This window comes from Netta rufina, assembly GCF_964035555.1.
Source record: "Netta rufina genome assembly, chromosome: 2".
NCBI lineage: Eukaryota > Metazoa > Chordata > Aves > Anseriformes > Anatidae > Netta > Netta rufina.
Genome location: NC_140124.1, coordinates 28,914,477 through 28,933,398, shown reverse-complemented (window position 1 = coordinate 28,933,398; position 18,922 = coordinate 28,914,477). Strand labels below are relative to the sequence as shown.

At 37.7% G+C, this 18,922-nt stretch overlaps 1 protein-coding gene across 1 annotated transcript in view; it reads left to right on the top strand.

The window, feature by feature from the left end:
* THSD7A (thrombospondin type 1 domain containing 7A) overlaps window positions 1–18,922 on the top strand; it is a 286,290-nt gene that overhangs the window by 156,620 nt on the left and 110,748 nt on the right. The window contains exons 6-7 of the mRNA XM_084281506.1: window positions 13,988–14,236; window positions 15,852–16,033. Of these exons, the coding sequence (XP_084137632.1) occupies window positions 13,988–14,236; window positions 15,852–16,033 (431 nt within the window). The remainder of the gene's footprint in view (window positions 1–13,987; window positions 14,237–15,851; window positions 16,034–18,922) is intronic.

The window sequence follows — 18,922 nt, the reverse complement described above, 5'->3', positions numbered from 1 at the left end:
CATGATGGAAGCAGAAAACAGGAAGGAAAAGGCTGCGTGAGAAGGCAGCATCTATTCTGTCCAGTACCTTTGTTTTGAAAAAAAGAACATGAAATATTATTTGTCCTTCTTGCTTCCTTTGGCAAAATCACTAGAAGTGAGACTGAAATGTCTGTTTCTTGCATGTACTTTTTCCCACTCTTTTCTTCTTTTTCCTCTTTTTCTTTTTCTATTGCACCTTTGTCCTACCTTTTTTTTCATTCCCAATATTATTCACTTTGTTCCTTTTTTTTTTTTTTAATTTTACTTTTAAAGAGTTTAAGTAGTCATAGATGTTTCCATAACTCTTTCCACAGGCTTCCAAGTGCTTTTCTGCAGCTATATAATTTTCCACTTGTTTGTTTTACCTGGCATTCTCTTGCTAGCTTATGTTTTCTCCCTTCTTATCACCCATAATATTTTTGTCCAACTTGAAATCTTCTTTCAATTTCTTCTGCCTTTTTCTGTCTATGATGTGATTCTTTCTATTTTCTTCCCTCCAGTACAATACACGATTAATCAGGTTTACTTCAGCTGTGAAATGAATAAGATACGTTGCTGAAACAGGTTGACACCCATTGCTGCTAGGTAGGCGTTTATGAGCTTTTTTCAGGGTTTTTCCTTTGGAGTTTCTGTTATGCCAGTTAAACGTTCAATCAAAGAATTTGCAGTGACTTCAACCTTTCCTATTAGAAACTGTGTATTACAGGTTTTCAATTATGGCAAGCATCTTTCAAGTATATTTAAACACAAAAATTCAAATTCATACAAAATTTTTACTTCTCCATGGCAGGATATTATGGTGTGACTACAAAGCACACCCCTCAAATACTGGTCAGAGTAATTCCAGATGTTACTACTAAAGAACTGGAAGATTTGGGTTATTTGGATGGAAGGTGAGGCATCTGTGTGAAGATGTGAAGTATCTATGAGTATGTAAAAACCCATCACAAGGAATAACGGAATGAACTATTCTCCGTATATTATGGATGCAGAGCAAAAGTGATGATGGGTTTAATCACAGTGTAACTGAATGAGGTTAGGCTTTCTAATACGGGATATGGTGAAGCTCTGGAAAAGATTGCCTGGAGAATTTGTCACCACAAGTCTCTGAAGGTTTCTAAGAACAAGTCAGAAATGCACGTGTCAGGAATGTACGCCTCTAGTAACCCTTGGTTGGGGAAGAGAGGCTGACTGCATAGTTTTTAAGGTCTTCTCTAGCTCTGATTTTCTACAGAATTCTTCTTTCAGAATTGCACTGTGCTTGAGTAAGTGTCCATACAAGGAATCTCAAAATCACCTTGCTCAGGCAGTCCTGGGTTTTGGTTGCAGCCCTGTCTCAGGGCTTTTACAGGAAGAATTTGCCTTTCCCCCAGATTCACATCACACAGCTTATGCTGTGCCCCAGCTCAGGAACATAATTACCCTTTAAATGCAGTGAATCATTTATTAAACATATTAGTGGCTAGTAGCTAGCAGCCAGACATTCTGTTTGAATATCCACATTTTTTTCTAAGTTTAAACAATCATATGGAACTACAGTACTTAAAAAATAAAAAATAAAATAAAAAAAAATTGGGGGAGGAATTTTCCTGTCCTGAGGCACTGACAGGTGGTACAAGAAAGAGAAAGTATAATTGGCAGTTGATGATGTACTTTTCTTATCATCTTTAAACTCACTCTTGAATTCACTCAGCTCAGTAACATTGTCTTAATTTCAGATGCCTCAGCATACTGTATTTGCACCATATATTCAGACTGTAGCAGGGAAATGGATGAAATTCTGTTGCCTGAGGCAGTGAAACAATGTAGGAACAATTCTTCATGACAGGGAAAATGATACAAATGATGCAGTGGATATTGTGATGTCTAATGGATATAATTTTATGTTGTAAATGTACAAAGGATTTATAATGTAATAGTCTTCCCACCAAATTCAACATGGATTTTTTTTTTTTCCAGTTGCATAATGAAAACAAGAGAATTTGATTAAATGATTCCTGTGAGAAATTCTAGCACTGACATCTTGGCCTTTAGAGACCAACCTCTACATGTCATCCATATATTAATCTGTTTCTTTTATACTGTGTTCTCCACTCTGTGGTCATATGCTTTATTCAGTGATTACAATTCCAGAATCTCAAACAATAGAATTATTTTTCTACCTGAGTTGTCAGTGCAGCCAGCAAAAATGATTTTATAATCTCCATCAATAGCAGCCATGTTACTAAATAATATAGACAAGTAAGGTGACTGGATAACCTGCTGTGCTCATGTGAAATGCTCCTCAGCTTGAATAGTTCATTTTCAGTGAGTTTTGACTTTGGCAATCAGAAACAATCAGCCCCCTGGCAGCATGATTGAAAGAAGAAAAAACCCTCAGGCGAGTAAGATTTTTGCAGAGGTAGCAAAATTGGTATAGTATAAAAGGGGTTACAAAAAACAAGTTTCAGAAGGGTGCTCCAGAGAAAATGATTCTGTAAAGCTGTCAGCAAAACTTCAAAAAGTCAAATTCTCTAGACACATCAGCACACCAGGCATGGTGAAGAGAAGTGAAAAAAGAAAATCAAAGTGTAATTTATACACTTTATTGCCTAGTGAACAATACATCGTCTCCTATGAAGGATGAAACATTAGATTTTGTATTACTCATTCTGCAATAATGTACATGTTACATGGCTTATATTTGCTTTTTGTTTCCTTTAATCTGAAATTCTTGTGCATTTAAGATATTTTTAAAATAGAAATGGTGAAGAAGAGAGAATTCAGTAATTAAATCTGACTTTAAAATGACTGCCCTGGATATGTAACAAGACCAAAACAGTGTTGCTGTTAGTGGATGGGACAGTGTTGATCCGCTGAAATATTTCCTCTTTTTTTTTGGTGCAAGTGGGATTTGTCAGAGGTCCCACAGAGAGACGTTACACTTAAAACTGGCAACACAGAGAAATGTAATGTGTAAAAATTCACTTTGAGTTACAAATCTGTTTTCATTATTGCAAGTTATGATGCTCGTGCCTTGTGTTAGGTCTATCACTTTCCATTACAATGTATACTCTGTTTTTGCTTGCTTCTATTTTACCAGAATTTTATCATTTGTTCTCAACCATTCCTTAATAATTGTCTTCCTGAGCAAAATTTTTTGGGAAATTTTAGCAAAAATGTATTGTCCATTTTTGTACAAGCCTAGGAAAAAATATTTTGCTTTAGCAATGTATTAGCATGCTAACAACCATTTTACTGAGAAGTTTTGTTAAGATCCTGCTGGACTGGGGAAAGGATATGAAATTCAGAGTGACAGGAGCAGGTTATGGACATAGGCATTTGTAACTGTAGGAACATGGAACAAAACTAGAGTTTCTTCTTGACCTGTATGTTTCTACACTTCAACAAACATTCTGAAATTCACTGGCAAAGCACATCACATTGCCCTTTAGTGGTTGGTCCAGAGTTATGGTGACAGGCTGCGACTGCCAGGAATTAGCTCAAATGGCTGTAAATGGGACTATATGTAAAGCAGTTCTGCAAGGCTGTAAGTAGCTATTAAAACAAACAAAATGCGCACACACAGAAAAATAATTTTTATTTTACTTTATTTTATTTTATTTTAATTTATTTTTTCCCCATAATTTGGTTGTAGCTTATTTGTCTTGCTTAAGCTGGGACCAAGAAGCTCCTGTCTGTACAGGAGGGAGAAATTGGAGGAGATGAAGTAGGAAGCAGTACCTGCCAGCTCTTTGGCTGCAGTCTCCAAAACTGCTTGGTTGCTATTCCCTTGCAGCATCTTTGTGGTAGAGTTCTATTTGAGAAGCTGACCATTATTGATGATTTAAAGTGATAATTCAAGAAGCAACAGTAAAGTTTTAGTTGTATTCAGGACTTATTTCTTTGATGGGTAATCACAGTACACAATAATAGCAATGGGACTTAGTGGTGGGAACAAAAAGCACCCAAAATTTAAGATATGCTGAACATTTCCTGGGCAGCTTGGTTTAGCCCCTTTATGCATTTAATGGTGTAGCTGCATTTCATTTATTTTACAGCTGTCCTTCTCAAAGGGTAGTTATTTATTATTTCTTCTCATCCTCACTGATTCTGTGCTTTTGTGCAATACTTAACAATCCATATTTCATAATGAATGAAACACTTTTGGAAGTTTCCATGATGATCTCATTGTTATACTTTACCAACTTGCATGTTTGGGAGAGTTTGAGATTTTATTTCTTCCAACTGAGGCAAGAGAGATGTTAGTAGGCCAAAATTATTGAATTGCCCCACTAATTTCAGACTTGCAGTTTGATGTATATCATACCTGATTTTTCAGGTTACTTCTTGTATACCTGTATCTGCTTAGAGCACATCCACTGTGTTTTTACTGACCATAAATCTTAAGTCAGATGCCCAGGGACTAGAGAACGGCTGGCTGAGCATTTAGGTTGATGAGCAAGTGATACTCAGAAATTACTGGCTGAGAAAGGCATAGAATCTGCTCTTCTGGGATGGCAATTTTACTTCGTTGGTCTTTCCCAGTCCTGAAACCTCCTAATCCAGTGTTCATATCCTAAATCATGCAATAAATGTCTCCTTCCACTTTATGGGCTCTCACTGTCCTTTTACATGTGAAGAAAGTGGGTTACAAAAAACAGCATAAGCCTGTCACTTTCTTTACACCATTAATCTGGAGAAGCAGGCAAGTCACCCTGAGGTATATGCTGTCAGACAGAAAATAGACAATTCCGGTGTATACAACGGCAGCTCAGTTTGTTGACCCTGTAATACACTAAGAAACAGCCTTGAAAGCATCTGTTTGGTTCTCTGATGCTTCATGAGACAAAAGGCAGAAAGGAAGGTAAGTGTGAAGATGGTTGTGGCTATGGTGGAGCAGTTTCAGGAAAGGATGGCAACGCAGAGAGGGCAGGTTGTAGAGATGAAGGCCCATAAGCAACCTTTAGCTTGTTTGTTGAGGAGCAGCTGGAAGCATACACAGCTACAGGCTGTTTCTTGTGTTACTGGAAAGGCATCTATGTAGTTGTTTTTGTACAGGAAGCTGTAAGGGTTTCAGCAGCAGAGCACCTGTAAATATCCTGTAAATATCACATATATGGATAATGAGCTATACATAGTTGTCTTGATAAATTAACTTGGAATTAGAGCACGTGCTGTTAACAAATGTACAAGAGGGGAGAAGACAATCATCTTGGAATAAACAGCTCCTGACAACTAAAAACCACAGAGTAATTGTTGGATGCCTAGGGATATGAGAATGTAAAACATTGTTAGAGAAACAGGATGCAAACATACTGCTTTGCTACTATTTTCATTGTATTTTTAGAATTTCCATGAATTTGAAAGTCAGAAGCATCCCATAGATTTTTAATGTGGTTTTATTGGAGACAGTAGATTCTGTGGATATACACAATATTATTCAATGGGTCTTCCTTTCTATTCTAAGTACCTGCTCTGTCATCTTACTGAGGGTGCTGTTTTGACAGTGGCTTGTCAGTATTGCTCTACGTTTGACATACTGTGCCAAAATCTAGATTTAAGATGGAAATGTACACACTGTGCTGAGTAATTGAAACACCAGCAATGAACCATTTATTTCTCCACACCATATTTTAACTCTTTTCATATAGTGAACAGTTGTTCTGTTCACTATAGAATAATATTTTACTTAAATACAAGTAATTCATTTTACCTAGCAAGATATGATAGTGTGTAATGTAATGAGGGTTAGAATACATGTTCTGATGTTCACTTCTGACCATAAATTCTCTGAATGAATGAATTCTATGAATAAGCTCTAAGTGGAATTTCTACCCTTATTTATTAGGAGATTAGATGCTTAATGGTAAACAGCATTAGGCCCTGAGATATTTAATACAGATCTTCTTCTAAATCTTCATCTACAGTGTACTTTTATGTATTATTTTTTTTGCCTCATTGTCAGGGAGTGTATATATTAATTGACTTCAATATGCCTAAATGAATACTCTCAGAATGCAAACCAAGCAAAATTTTTCTAAATTTTGGACTTGGTTACATTGGTATCATATCACAGTCTGTGAATGGTCCCATCAGTAACAAATTAGAATGTATTTTTGTTTAGAGTTATATTGTTCTTTCTATCATGTGACTGTGAAGCATTGCTCTGAGACAAACAGTACCCACCTATTTTCTCCATGAGCTTTATAAAGTTATGGTCTAACACCATAACTTCTTCCCTGGGAGGTGCAGTCCCCCAAGGAACTGGGAACTCCATGGGAAGGAAAGTCACTGAGTTCTTCTTCACCTGCAGATCCCCAGAAAAGCATAGTTAGACTGAGAGTAAAATGTCCAGTCTAGCTCCTGATATTGACCACTTTTTTTCAAGCATGGGGCAGTGAATTACCCACTGACATTGACAAAACTAATAGAAGGAGTGAATCTAAAATAACACCTGAAATAACTAATATTGCTAATATAATTTTAACATCAATGTTGCATATTTTTATTCATGAAGTTTGGAGGGGGGGTTGTTGGTTTTCTTTTGCTGATAACTTCATAAATATAACTGTTACTTATGGTGAAAGTAAATGCTAATTAATGCTCTATAGCAAATTTTTTCCCTGGTAAAAGAGAACCTTCTTCAGAAGATTTAGTAAACCATCTATGTAGACTATTGCCAGATAACTTTTAAATTGCTACAAGAGGTTATCTGTAACATGGGATGTGCACACGTCACTGTGTCATTGAACTGTGAAAGATACTATCTCTACCTAAACTCTTCTGCTTTCTTACTTGCTCATACTCTGCTGGTATATGCAACAGCACCACAGCAGCTGTTGCCACTTGTTTGGTTATAGTAGAATTTCTTGTTGCTTTGCCTGTATTAGCTAATATATTTTTCCTCAACACAGTAGTTGTAATCTCGATTTTCTAGAAAGCCTGAGTAGTTCTGTTTTCTTCAAAACTATTTTGGCTGTGCAACTTTCTTGGCAGAATTAATTAAAATTGTGAAAGAATCATGGGAAAATATTGTTTTGAAAAGCACTTATCTGGGCAGTATTTGAATTGTAAACAAATAAAAGAGGCCTTATTGTTTGTGTGATTCTAACAGCTCATTATACTGTGGGGTACTAACGGTTTCTCAGAACAATGTACAATATGACCAATAATAAACACTGCAGCTGTAGGAAAAATGAATCAGGACTATGTCATGAGTGATACTTGTTACATTTGCTACTAGGAAAAAATGCAGAATGTCTTACATGTTCTATCTTCACAGTAACTTTTGGGAATTATCTAAACTCTGAATTTAAATCAGCTTCCTGCTATTCCTACTCTCTAGAACATGGTCATTAAACAGATTTTTTTTTTTTCATTTAATTTTACTAATGAGAAAATAAACTGTCTTTTCTTTGTCACAGATTGTTTATCACAACATATTTCAAATTCCAACTATACTTTTGATGCAAGAATGTGGAGAGTTTGTGTTTGACTGTGTTGTTTTAGCAGTTGATGCATCCAGCAAGCTGTGTGAACTCTCTGGGGAGAACATTGCATAGAAGATACAACAGCTTGTTGTAATACATTGGAACATTTTATTAATTCTTTGTTTCTGTATGTCAGCTCCAAAATCCCTATTACTTATAGAGAGCATCTCTTACGGTTCCATGGTGTTCAAATAAAGAATGAGGAGATGCTACATCAGTAACATTAACATCTGAATTTAATCCCAAATAACATGAAGCACTGTCTAAACTAAGCATGAGTTTTGCTGGGTTTCTTCATGTCTACTGACCAGTACAGCTCAAGGTTGCTGTAGAAAATTTTACACAGGGATGTATACATTGGAAACTAACAGAGAGTAGATTTAGACTGGACATTAGGAAGAAATTCCTTGCTATGATGATGGTTAGACACTGGAACAGGTTGCCCAGGAAAGTTGTGGAACACATCCCTGGAAGTGTTCAAGGTCAGGTGGGATGGGGCTTTGAGCATCCTGATCTAGTGAGAGGTGTTGAACTAGATGGGGAGTTGGACTGGATGTTCTTTAAAGGCTCCTTTCAACCCAAACCTTTCTGCTATTTTATGATTTCAAAGGTTGATTTGACCCTTGATTTGACCAGACTATTTCTGTTAAAGAGCATGAAGATCTAGGGTGTGGATCTACTCACATGTAGCCAGATTTCTCAGAAGTCTAAGTCCAGACTTTTTTAGGTTGTGATGCTAATAAGCAATGTGGTATATGTTTTATTTCTTCCCTGTAAGATTACAGTTACAAGTATAGTCTTTGGACAGTATACTTCAGTCTTTATGAAGGGTTTTTCAGTGCAAAGATATAACTTGTGTTTGGGAAGACTTTAAGCCAGTTGGCTGGAAAACAGGAAGACGTGTAATGGAATACTTTCTCTCTTTCCATTTTTGCCCTCGACTGGCAACTGCCAAAGCAGGTATCAGATTGGTTAGATCATTGGTTAGAACCATGAAGCCATTCTCATGTTGCTGTTTGTCATTAACTTTTCTCATTAACTCTTCTTTCCAATTATCAGTCCAATGTGATATGGAGGAAAAATCTGAAAAAGTAGAAGATATTAGAATTTATCACACATTTAAAAGCTCAGTGAAGAGAGTGCTTTCAGCCACCTGCTTGCACATTAGTACACAGGTACTATGGTGCTATTTGCTCCAGGCTTATGCCTTAAGCTTCATTCTGTATGTGTCCATAGCCTCAATTATCCCCTGAATTACTTTGAAATCCCCATGGGGATTCAAAAGCTATCCAAAGCAACATTTAGATTTTATTTATTTCTGCAAGGAGCAAAAGTGAGGCTATGGAACGTGAGTAAACACAAATTCCTGACACATATCTCCAAAAGATGTTGAGCAGTAATTATGTCCTGTATTTTGACTTTTGAACCACCTCTTTTTCTTTATTTCATTTATCTCATCCAAATCTTTGAGGTCAAGAATGGTTTTAATGTTGGCTTAATAGCAATAAAACTCATTTCACCCCTGTGATGTCTCCTTGGGATTGCCTTTTCTTTCCACACTGTCATCTACCCATTTATATTCCTTCAGCTTCATTTCGCCACTATTTTTCTGTTTTGTCTTAAGCAGAACTTCCTCTAAGAATAGCCTTACTTCAAATATTGTAATGCCCCCTCCCCTGCCAATAGACAGACACTTAGGACAGTGTCCCTGTTATGTAGTCATTGTGTTGGAAGCAAGTTCCTGCAGTCTTTACATATTTCCCTATACCACCACCTCTTATATCCAGTCTGCCCTGGTGAATTTGGATGCAACTCACATACTTTTCTCAGAGCTTCCAAAGCAATATGGACAGTGGTGTATGGGTTGATAGTGAGGACTTGCTTGTGCACTCCCTGCACATTTTGAATGGCTAATTTTGTGTATAGTGTTACTTAGATGTTACTGAAAGTTCATAGAGGATGGAGATGGTTGATGCAGAACTTTGTGGTTTGGATGATACTACAAAGATGAATACAAACTATCTAAGACATAGATTTGCTTATTTAAATGATCTTTTTGCCTGTTTTAAACATTTTTTAGTTAAATAACAGTTTAGAACTTCAAGGCTTTTGGTATCCATACAAAAGCTTCATTTTGGGGGTGGCATGAGACAGAGAAGCCTTCCTGCATTTAAATGATCTCAGCTTTTTACCTGGGAATTTCCCTTTTCAGAAACCATCGCATAATCATAGTATAGAAATGCTATAATTTCTGTTCTGATAGTTATTAACTATCATTCTTTACTTACCTGGTCATGCTGGATCTTTTTTATAGAGAGGTTTTTATCTTCTGATCCGTTATCTGCCCATGCTTTTACTTCTGTCAGAAGATTCATTCAATTTCGGTAACCAAATCAGATGCGTAAATCCATTTGGAAGTGCAGAGTGATTTACATTAAATGAAGCTTTGCTTTAAATTATTTTTGGTGTGAATCACATCTGTAGGCTTAGATACCAGAACCAGAAGACACTATCTTGTGTGGTAAAGACATTCCCAGGTCTCAATGAATCTATACAATTTCATAGACCAGACATTTAAAGGAAATGTTACCAACCTTCTAAGTGAATATACTACATATGCTGAACTTTTAAAATGGCACTTTTGTCTTTCAGAGCTACTGTTTTTATGTAATAGAGAATTAATCATTTTAATTTTGAATGTTTGTATATATTTATCTGCATTGAAATATTATGGAAAAGATCAATTTTTCTTGGTACAGAGAAAAAAAGTTTGAAAGTCTTGCAAATCTTTTGAAGGTGTCAAGAGTCAGAAAGAAGTAGAAAAAAATCTTTGAAAAAAACTGAGGGGACTTCTGGAACATCAGATTCATTGTTCCCAGACTGCCTAGGAACAGGAGATGCATTGAGATGCCATGTGAGATTAAGTGTAGACTAGTTTAGTTACAAGTAACAGGTATATATGTACTTTGGACAGGGAAATGTTGTAGGGGGGGAAAGGACATGTAATCTGCTCTGGAAGCTACTCTATTACCTCCAAAGAGATTTTAGTGTGATTTACCTTATCATTTATTTAACTAAACAGTTTCACTCAGTCTTATTTAGAGGGATTGGTGATACTAGAAGTTTTGATATAATGCCTCCTTAGTTGCCACTTGATCTAGAATGCAACACAAACTGTTACAGGTCATGAAATTCAGTATGGTCTTCTTCAGTTGCTTTTAACATGAAAGTAATGATATGGTCATTGGAGGTTTCCCTTTTCAGGGAAGGACATAATCTTTGCATGAAGCCACGTAGGAACTGCAGCCAGAGACAACTTCAGGGTTTGGGGCAGTTTGCTTTAATGAAGAAAGATAATTTGTATTATTGTTTTGTTCTAGTAAAACAACTTCCAATAATGAAAATCTCAGTCAGTATCATGTAACACCTCTCCCAAAGATGATTTGAAGTAGATGCAAAGCCCACAGAAAATTGCACATCATGAATTGATCTTTACTTCTCATGATTGCTCCTTTCTAGTGGCAATTTCGTGCATGTTCCCTGGCAAGATGTGTCTATAATTAAACGCGACCTGTCTCAATATGAGTAAAGAGATTGGTTTTATCTGCTCTCATGGGAGTTACACTGGAAACGAACTTGGGAGGAGGTGATACATCATGTTCTCCAGAAGGATTTGCAAATACTCTTCATGTTCGAATCCATAAGGAAATGATTCTTTGTTCAGTCATTAAAATGTGTTCCTCTATGGGATAAATGAGTCTATATGTTTTGGAAGACATTCAGAAATTGCGATATTTAATTTATCAGTAGTTATTGTAGTTGTAAGCTGGATGAGACTAGATGAAGGCAAAAAAGGTCCACTAGGAAAAATTTTCTCAGTAGCTTTGAGTGTCTTTAACCCTAAGGAGGTGCGGTGGTTTTACCTGCTATGCAGCTTAACTCCACCACAACTGTGCTCTCACTCAAAAAGAAAAAAGAAAAAAAAAAAAAGAGAAAATACAATGGAAAGGGCTCAAGTTTTGATATAAGGACAGGCAGTAATTAAAGTAATTTATTGCCTATCACTAGTGGACTAGAGCAGTGTGAAACTAAAAGCAAACTAACACCTACCCCCCATTCACCCTCTTCTATCTCCTCCCCCTGAGCAGCACAGTGCAGAGGAACAGCAAATGGGGGCTGTGGTCGGTCCCTAATGCTTTGTCTCTGCCACTCCTTCATGGTCATGCTCTGCCCCTGCTCCATGTGGGGTCCCTCCCACAGGATTCCGTCCTTCCCGAACTGAGCCTGCGGGGGCTGCCCACAGGCAGCAGCTCTTCAAGAACTGCTCCCACATGGCTCGGTACCACAGGAGCAAACGGCTCCAGCACGGGTCTCCCATGAGCGGCAGCTCCCCCCAGACCTCCTGCTACTGTGTGGGCTCCTCTCCACAGGCTGCAGCTCCAGCCTGGGGCCTGCTCCTGCGGGTGCTGTCCATGGGCCACAGCCTCCTCCAGGCCACATCCACCTGCTCCACTGGGGGCTCCTCCACAGGCTGCAGCATGGAGATCTGCTCCATGTGGGACCCATGGGCTGCAAGGGGACAGCCTGCTCTACCAGGGGCCTCTCCACAGGCCACAGGGAAACTGCTGCTGCTGCATTCCTGGAGCACCTCCTGCCCTCCTGCTGCACTGACCTTGGTGTCTGAAGGGCTGGTTCTCACTCCTTTCTCCCAGCACTTGTTGCACAGTCATTTTTTTTGTTTGTTTGTTTTTGTTTTGTTTTGTTTTTCCCTTCCTTAACTCTGCTCTCCCAGAGGCCCAATCAGTGTTGCTCCCTGGCTTGGCTTTGGCCAGCACTGGGTCCCGCTGGAGCTGTCTCTGATCTGACATGGGGCAGCTGCTGGGTTCTGCTCACAGAGAGAGCCCTGTAGCCCTCATGCTAGCAAAACCTAGCCAAATAAACCCAAGACAGGAGCATGTAGCTTCTGTCCTAAAGCAGAATAAATGGTGTATATCATGCATTAGGTGTTTTTGTTTTCCACTTTTCACATAGTAAGAACATAAGAAATCTACTGGATAGTGGTCTGTCAAGCCCAGGAGTGTCTCCAGCTCACTGTCCCTGGTGTTGGAAAAGGAATGCTATTTAAAGACTAAGCAAACTAGCTAATTTTTAAGTCCTTTCCCTTAGTATTCCTCAGTATTCAAAGTTAATGTATTAGGGATGGTGGCAAGTGTATACCCATCTAGTCATTTTAGTATCTATATATTGTCCACAAATTTGCCTAGCCCCTTTCTGAACCCGCTGACACTATGTCCAAACCACTTATGTCCATCTGTTAGCAAGATGGCAACTGTCTTTCCACATACCTTTTTTTAACTGTTCTCCTGTTAGTGTCATCAAGTATCCCTATTTCTAGTATTATGAAATTCTGTTAGCAATGCAACGCGAAGTTGGATATGTGTACAGCAAGTTTGATATAGCAACAAAATAGTTCTATCTTTCTATTAAAATAGCAACAGCAACAAAAAGTCTTTCTTGTATTGTTTGTAGGGGTGGTACTGAACAGAGCATTTCATTATGCTATCTGCAGTGCAGATAAATCTTTTTCCTGTCTAACTATTTTACAAGCCAGAATTCTATTTCAAAACAGACATGATAAATATATGTATGTTGTAATTGTAATTAAGAAGGTAAGGTTACGATCGGTTTAATTGTATTTTAGCTTCAATATTGCTCATTGTCCTATTGTGAATCAAGTTCTGAAGCAGAAATAAGTTGGTTAGAATGTAACATTTAAAAATGCAGAGGCATTTAGGAGAGAATGTTGCTGACAACCTATATAATATGTGAATGAAGCAATCAGATGGAGATTGGAAATGAAATGACAGCCTTCAACAAGGAACAGGAAATTAAGGCAATGGTTTCACTGTAGCAGAGAAGGCTCTATTTTACAGGAGAGTTTGTGCCCCTTTTAGACCATGAGACATTACTGAGGCAATATACCAGCTGTTAACAAAGCAAAGTGGCAGTGTCCAAGTATTCAATAAATATGACATTGCATTTTTAAACAATTAATAGTCTGGAAATGAGATCACATGAGATGACATTGACTGCTTGATTCTCTTCGAAAAGCATTGTGTAGACATCTCTTGTTATTGGTCCTTCACTTCCTGTATGTTCTAAGAAAAATAATTGAGTATACCAAAAAATAAAGTGGTGACAAAATTTATTTTCTCTTTTGTACTTCATACATATATAGATGATTTTTAATATTGACCACAAACATGGTAACACTGGTTGTTTCTAATGAAAGCAAATCGTATGTGTCTGGTTTTAGTCAGTTTAATCAAAAGCCATTTTGCCTGACTTTCTGCGATCATATACATGTGGACTGGAACTTAAGAGCTTTACAAATATTTAGTGACTTTGCTTGTTGCAATGAACAGCATTTTTCTGTAGGAGTTCATGTTTGTCTGTGCATGTGCACTGAAAATTATAATTCTCTCTTACTACAGCTTTTGCAAGCAAGAAAAGCTGCCAATTACATTCCAGTCCTGTGTCATCACAAAGGAGTGCCAGGTGTCAGAGTGGTCAGAATGGACCCCCTGCTCCAAAACCTGCTTTGACATGACAACCCCTAAAGGGAATCGTACAAGATCACGGACCATTAAACAGCTCCCTATTGGCAGTGAAAGTGAATGCCCGCAATTAGAAGAAACAGAGCAATGCATTTCTCAAGGAGATGGTGTAGCACCATGCATTACGTAAGTTGGTTCATTTCAGTTCACCCTATACTAAAATGAAGAATTTCAGTTAGGCATACAGGGTTGGTAATATCAACCAAATCGCTATTAAGGTACTGTAGAAATAATAGGTTTGATTTTTATATCCTTTGCATATTCAGTGCTCTCCTTAGGAGCCCAAAGTCTGTAAATTATAGCTATTATAGTGAAATTACATCTTTTTTTCAAGTACAGGAAAAAATAACAAATATTTATTTTTTCATTAGTGTTCCCTTATAAAAGATAATGTGTTTGTGTGTACACAGGCAGAGTCATGAATATAATAAATTAATTGTATTAATTTGTCAGTGATCTCCCTACACAACATTTCTGCCAGTATCATTTTCTGTTGGCAGAAAAAATGTCATAGGAAAGGGCTGATAAATATTGATTTAGAAGCTAGTCTTTTCAGAAAGACTCTTCTTAACACAATAAAAGCAGGACTGGGCCCCACATGGAAAGTGGGAGAGGCTAGCACTTGTGGTAAATAAAATAACCCTGTTTAAAGTTTAGAAGAAATGACAGCAGGCACTTCAAATTCAAGAAAGAGCAGTAATCCTTATCAACTAATCAAGATTAATATTAAAGTCCCAACTGTGCTTTTTCTTTATCAGACTAGCAAGAGGGTTTGGGTAAATGTCATTTGATGTTAAGCCATTTTGCATCTGCATCTTTGACTGCAGTACATATTTTTCATTTAAGAGTTGAAATGTCATCTTTACCCATCTCCAAGCCACATTGGGAAGCAGTTCACTTGATTTAGCTTTAAAGTGCTTGTTGGGTAAAGAATTCTGTGGCATTTCTTGTGGTTCATAATCCTGCTTGGGATTTTAACTCAGAGTCACAGATCTTCTTTCCTGCGCACTCACTGATTAGAAAGCTCACAGCTTCTCATCATTCATCATTCACCCAGCAGGGATGCTTCAGCACTGCAGAGAAACCATCTTCCTCTTGACAGTGAAAAAAGAACTTACTGAAATGATTTCTGTAATGATAATAAAAAATAAAATAAAATTATATTTTTTACCTTCATATTCAGGAGGAACTTCTGTCTCTTTTATCAAAAATGAATTAGAGACTCTTGGTTTTGTTTTTCTTTTTTTTGTGTATGGGTTTTTTTTGTTTTTTTTTTTTTTGGAGTTAGCTTGGTGTTTTTATTTTTCACTCTTTTTTTTTCTGGCTCTTATGTTTCTCAGCATGCACATTTCTTTGATGTTTTGGTTTTGTTTCATATAAACTGTCTAGCTCTAAACAAATGTCGAGAGTCACTATCATTACAGTTAGCTTATCTGAACACAGACCTGTATCTTTCTGTATATAAAGTTTTTCTTACTTCCAATAAAATATTTATATGTGCAGTATGTTTCAGGAATTGAACAGGAAAGATCTTCCCAAAAAGTCATGATTTCAAAAGTCAAATAACTGAGGAAATGTTTCCACCCACGTAAAACATCAAACAATGCATCTGTGTGCAAGCAACTCTGGAAGTCAGGCCTTTTGTAAAATACATAAAGATATTAAGGCATTTTGGCTTGTATAACAACATCATGTGAAAGGGCTTCATTTTTGAAAACCTGATTCACCCAATTTGATCTAGGTATGGCTGGCGGACCACAGAGTGGACAGAATGCCGCGTTGATCCTCTACTCAGCCAACAGGATAAAAGGCGAGGAAATCAGACAGCACTGTGTGGAGGTGGCATTCAAACCCGGGAAATCTACTGTGTGCAAGCTAATGAAAATCTCCTCTCCTATTTAAATACCCTCAAGGAAAAAGAAGGTAAATTTGATTTGCTTGCAATTGAATTAGTGTGAAATCAGAGCACTTCAGCATTCCAGTGCTCCTTGACAGTCATTGTCTTTTGTCATGAGTGCCTTGTAACGTTACAGGTTACTGTTATCTAAGCTTATATGAAAGCTAATTCAAAAGAAAGTATTTAATTGCAGGAGCAGAGATGTCATTCTCTGTGCTGGAAATGTTGATTCCTAGCTATTAATTACTTTCCCTTAATATTTATTGAAAATTATTGTCTTATGTGAAGGACATCTCTCAATAAGAAAACACATCGGAATGTAGGTCAGGTATCCTAGTTTTGGTTCCTTCATTTACTGTAGATCTCCAGTGTGTCCTTGAGGTGGATGATGTACACATGAGGTTTGATGTGCAGATGGAATATGTCAATTACGGAATGTAAACACAATATAGAAATGTGTATACACATTTGACTACATTTCATTCTCAAGAAACTGATTTTTCTTTTCTTGATTTGGTTAAGTTCTTAAGTCACTTTGAGGACCTTAGGCCAATATAATTTCATGGGTTTGTTTCCCAAACTGAAAGAGAGAAGTGATTATTCTTTGTCACTGTTGCATCTTGTAGAACTTCGTAAGAAAAGAGAGAACAGTTTAGGAGAAATATTAGTTAATTATTTCAGTAATATAATTTCTGAAGAAAACTTGAGTATTTTATGTTACTTCTGCATAATAATACATCACTATAAATTTAGAAACCACAGTGACTTAAGCTGAGTACATTTAGCTCATTAATTATGTTTTATCTTATCTATTCTATTTTCTACAAACACACAAGAGTATTTAAAAAGAAAAAAAAGAAAAAGAAAGAAATACAGCCACATACTCGAGGAGAAAGGACATCCTTACAAGAGACATGTATAAAGCAGCATCTAGAGCAGAGCTGAGCAAGGGGCAGGCTAGTGAGGTTTCTGCTGGGGGTTAAAGGCACTTTCCAACAGTTAGTGGTGAGTATTACCACCAACATCCCTTTCAGCATGAGTGTTTGGACCAGTAGGATTCCATGTCTGTATTTATTAAAGAAGGACTTTTCCAGCTACTTCATCTAATATACATGAAAACATACAGAGGCTTTTAGTAAATCACCTCTGCAGAACAAAGTTTAGGTGCCCCTGCTTCAGAGTAAAGGAGTTAAAACTCTCAGCTAAAGAGAGGTAACAATGAAATCCAAGGCAGCTTACTGTTCAGTATGGTGATTAGGATTTGGATATGCTGTGATGTCTCGCCAGCTTAGGCGGGTGTGAAATCGGCCCTTATCAGAGTGTGACAGGAAGGCACAGAGCCCATCCAGAGGTAATCTCTGCAGGCCTCCAAAAGCTGATTAAAATGTAACTATTCTTTGGATGCATAAACATGAGAACGTTTTTTCAAGACCTCAAACTCAGGGCAAAGTGGGTCTTTGCTTAAAGAGCAGATTTGGGGTGTTTCTGTATGAGGGGGCAGGGTTAAAAGGCACTGCTTCTCCCCTCCTCCCTGCTCTCCTCACCCCTCAGATTCAGGGCAGGCCAGAGCTGCTCCAGCACTCACTTCTGTGAAACAACCAAACCAATACCTCTTGAAATGACACAATTTATATGCTAGGGGTAATTTGAGAATGGATCAAAGCCAGGGAGACACCTACCAGCATTAGCCATGGGGAAACGCCTTCATTTCAGTGCAGTTTGCAGTTGGTTTTAATTCTGTCTCAGTAAGGCTGCTTTGAAGAACTCTATTTTTGCATACTCATGATGGCGTTTCCCTGCTATTTCAGAAATTCAGTCACAGAGCAAGTCGAAGGCTAGTGCTGCACCTCTGCTATCGATCACTTTTGAAATAACAGGTAGGTAAATGAAGGCTTCTGACCTGGCCTTTCAATCAAAAGTGTTCCAAGAAGGCAATAATGTCCCTTTTGGGGACCTATGTTGGCTGTATGTATATAATTGACATGTTTATGTAGATTTAAAATAGTTTAATGGATTTGTGCATTCTCAGAAAAGTTAAGAACGATTTGAAAGTGACAGGCTTGAATTTAAACTGATGAAGTTAATTAGCCAGCTAGGAAGCTCAAAACTACCCTGCGGTCACTCCTGAACCAATTCAGCAAGTGACTGATGTACCCGCAGTCACTTGGGAATTACTTCATTGCTATTTCTTATCCTTTTTGTGGAATTAAAACACCGAGCTAGGGCTCCAGTAAGAACTTTACCTTTTAAGACCTGCCTTAACCACAATTCCCTAAAGCATTCCAATCTATATTATCACCTATCAGAATTTATAAATGTAGGGTTAAGGAAGGGGCTGGAATGCAGGGTGAAGTAATTAGACAGATGATAGTCGAGACTCCTAGAGGCCATTGTCATTCTGCCATCTACTTGCCACTAACTTTATTGTTCCATGTCTTCACCTGTCCATCTAACTGGTTTAGTCATGAAGCTTCTCTCACAACAAACCTGTGAGATAGACTGTGTCATCTTTTTCCAAGTACCTTTAAAATTCACACTGTAGAAAAAGGATGGAAGGACAGTACCTTTATGAGTAGAAATGTATTATACATCTGCAAACACACACTCCTTGTCCAGTTAAACTCAGAGGAACAGGTTACGTGGATGGAATTGTGTAGAGGATCAGGTCCTGAATCACCTCCAGTCTTTTGAAGACACCATTCAGCACTTTTGGAAAAAAGGGAAGAATGTGTGTTCTTTCATTGCTAATCATAATAAGTTTTAAGATTGTGTTTTTCTTGCCTTTTCGGAGTGAGAACACTTCAGCTGGGGAGATTTCCTTCTGTTGATTGCTGTGTAAGCAGTGCAGACCAGAAAGAGGAAAATGAAATTGTCTCTCCTTATGCTTATGCAGCCACACATTCTCTCTCTCCAGC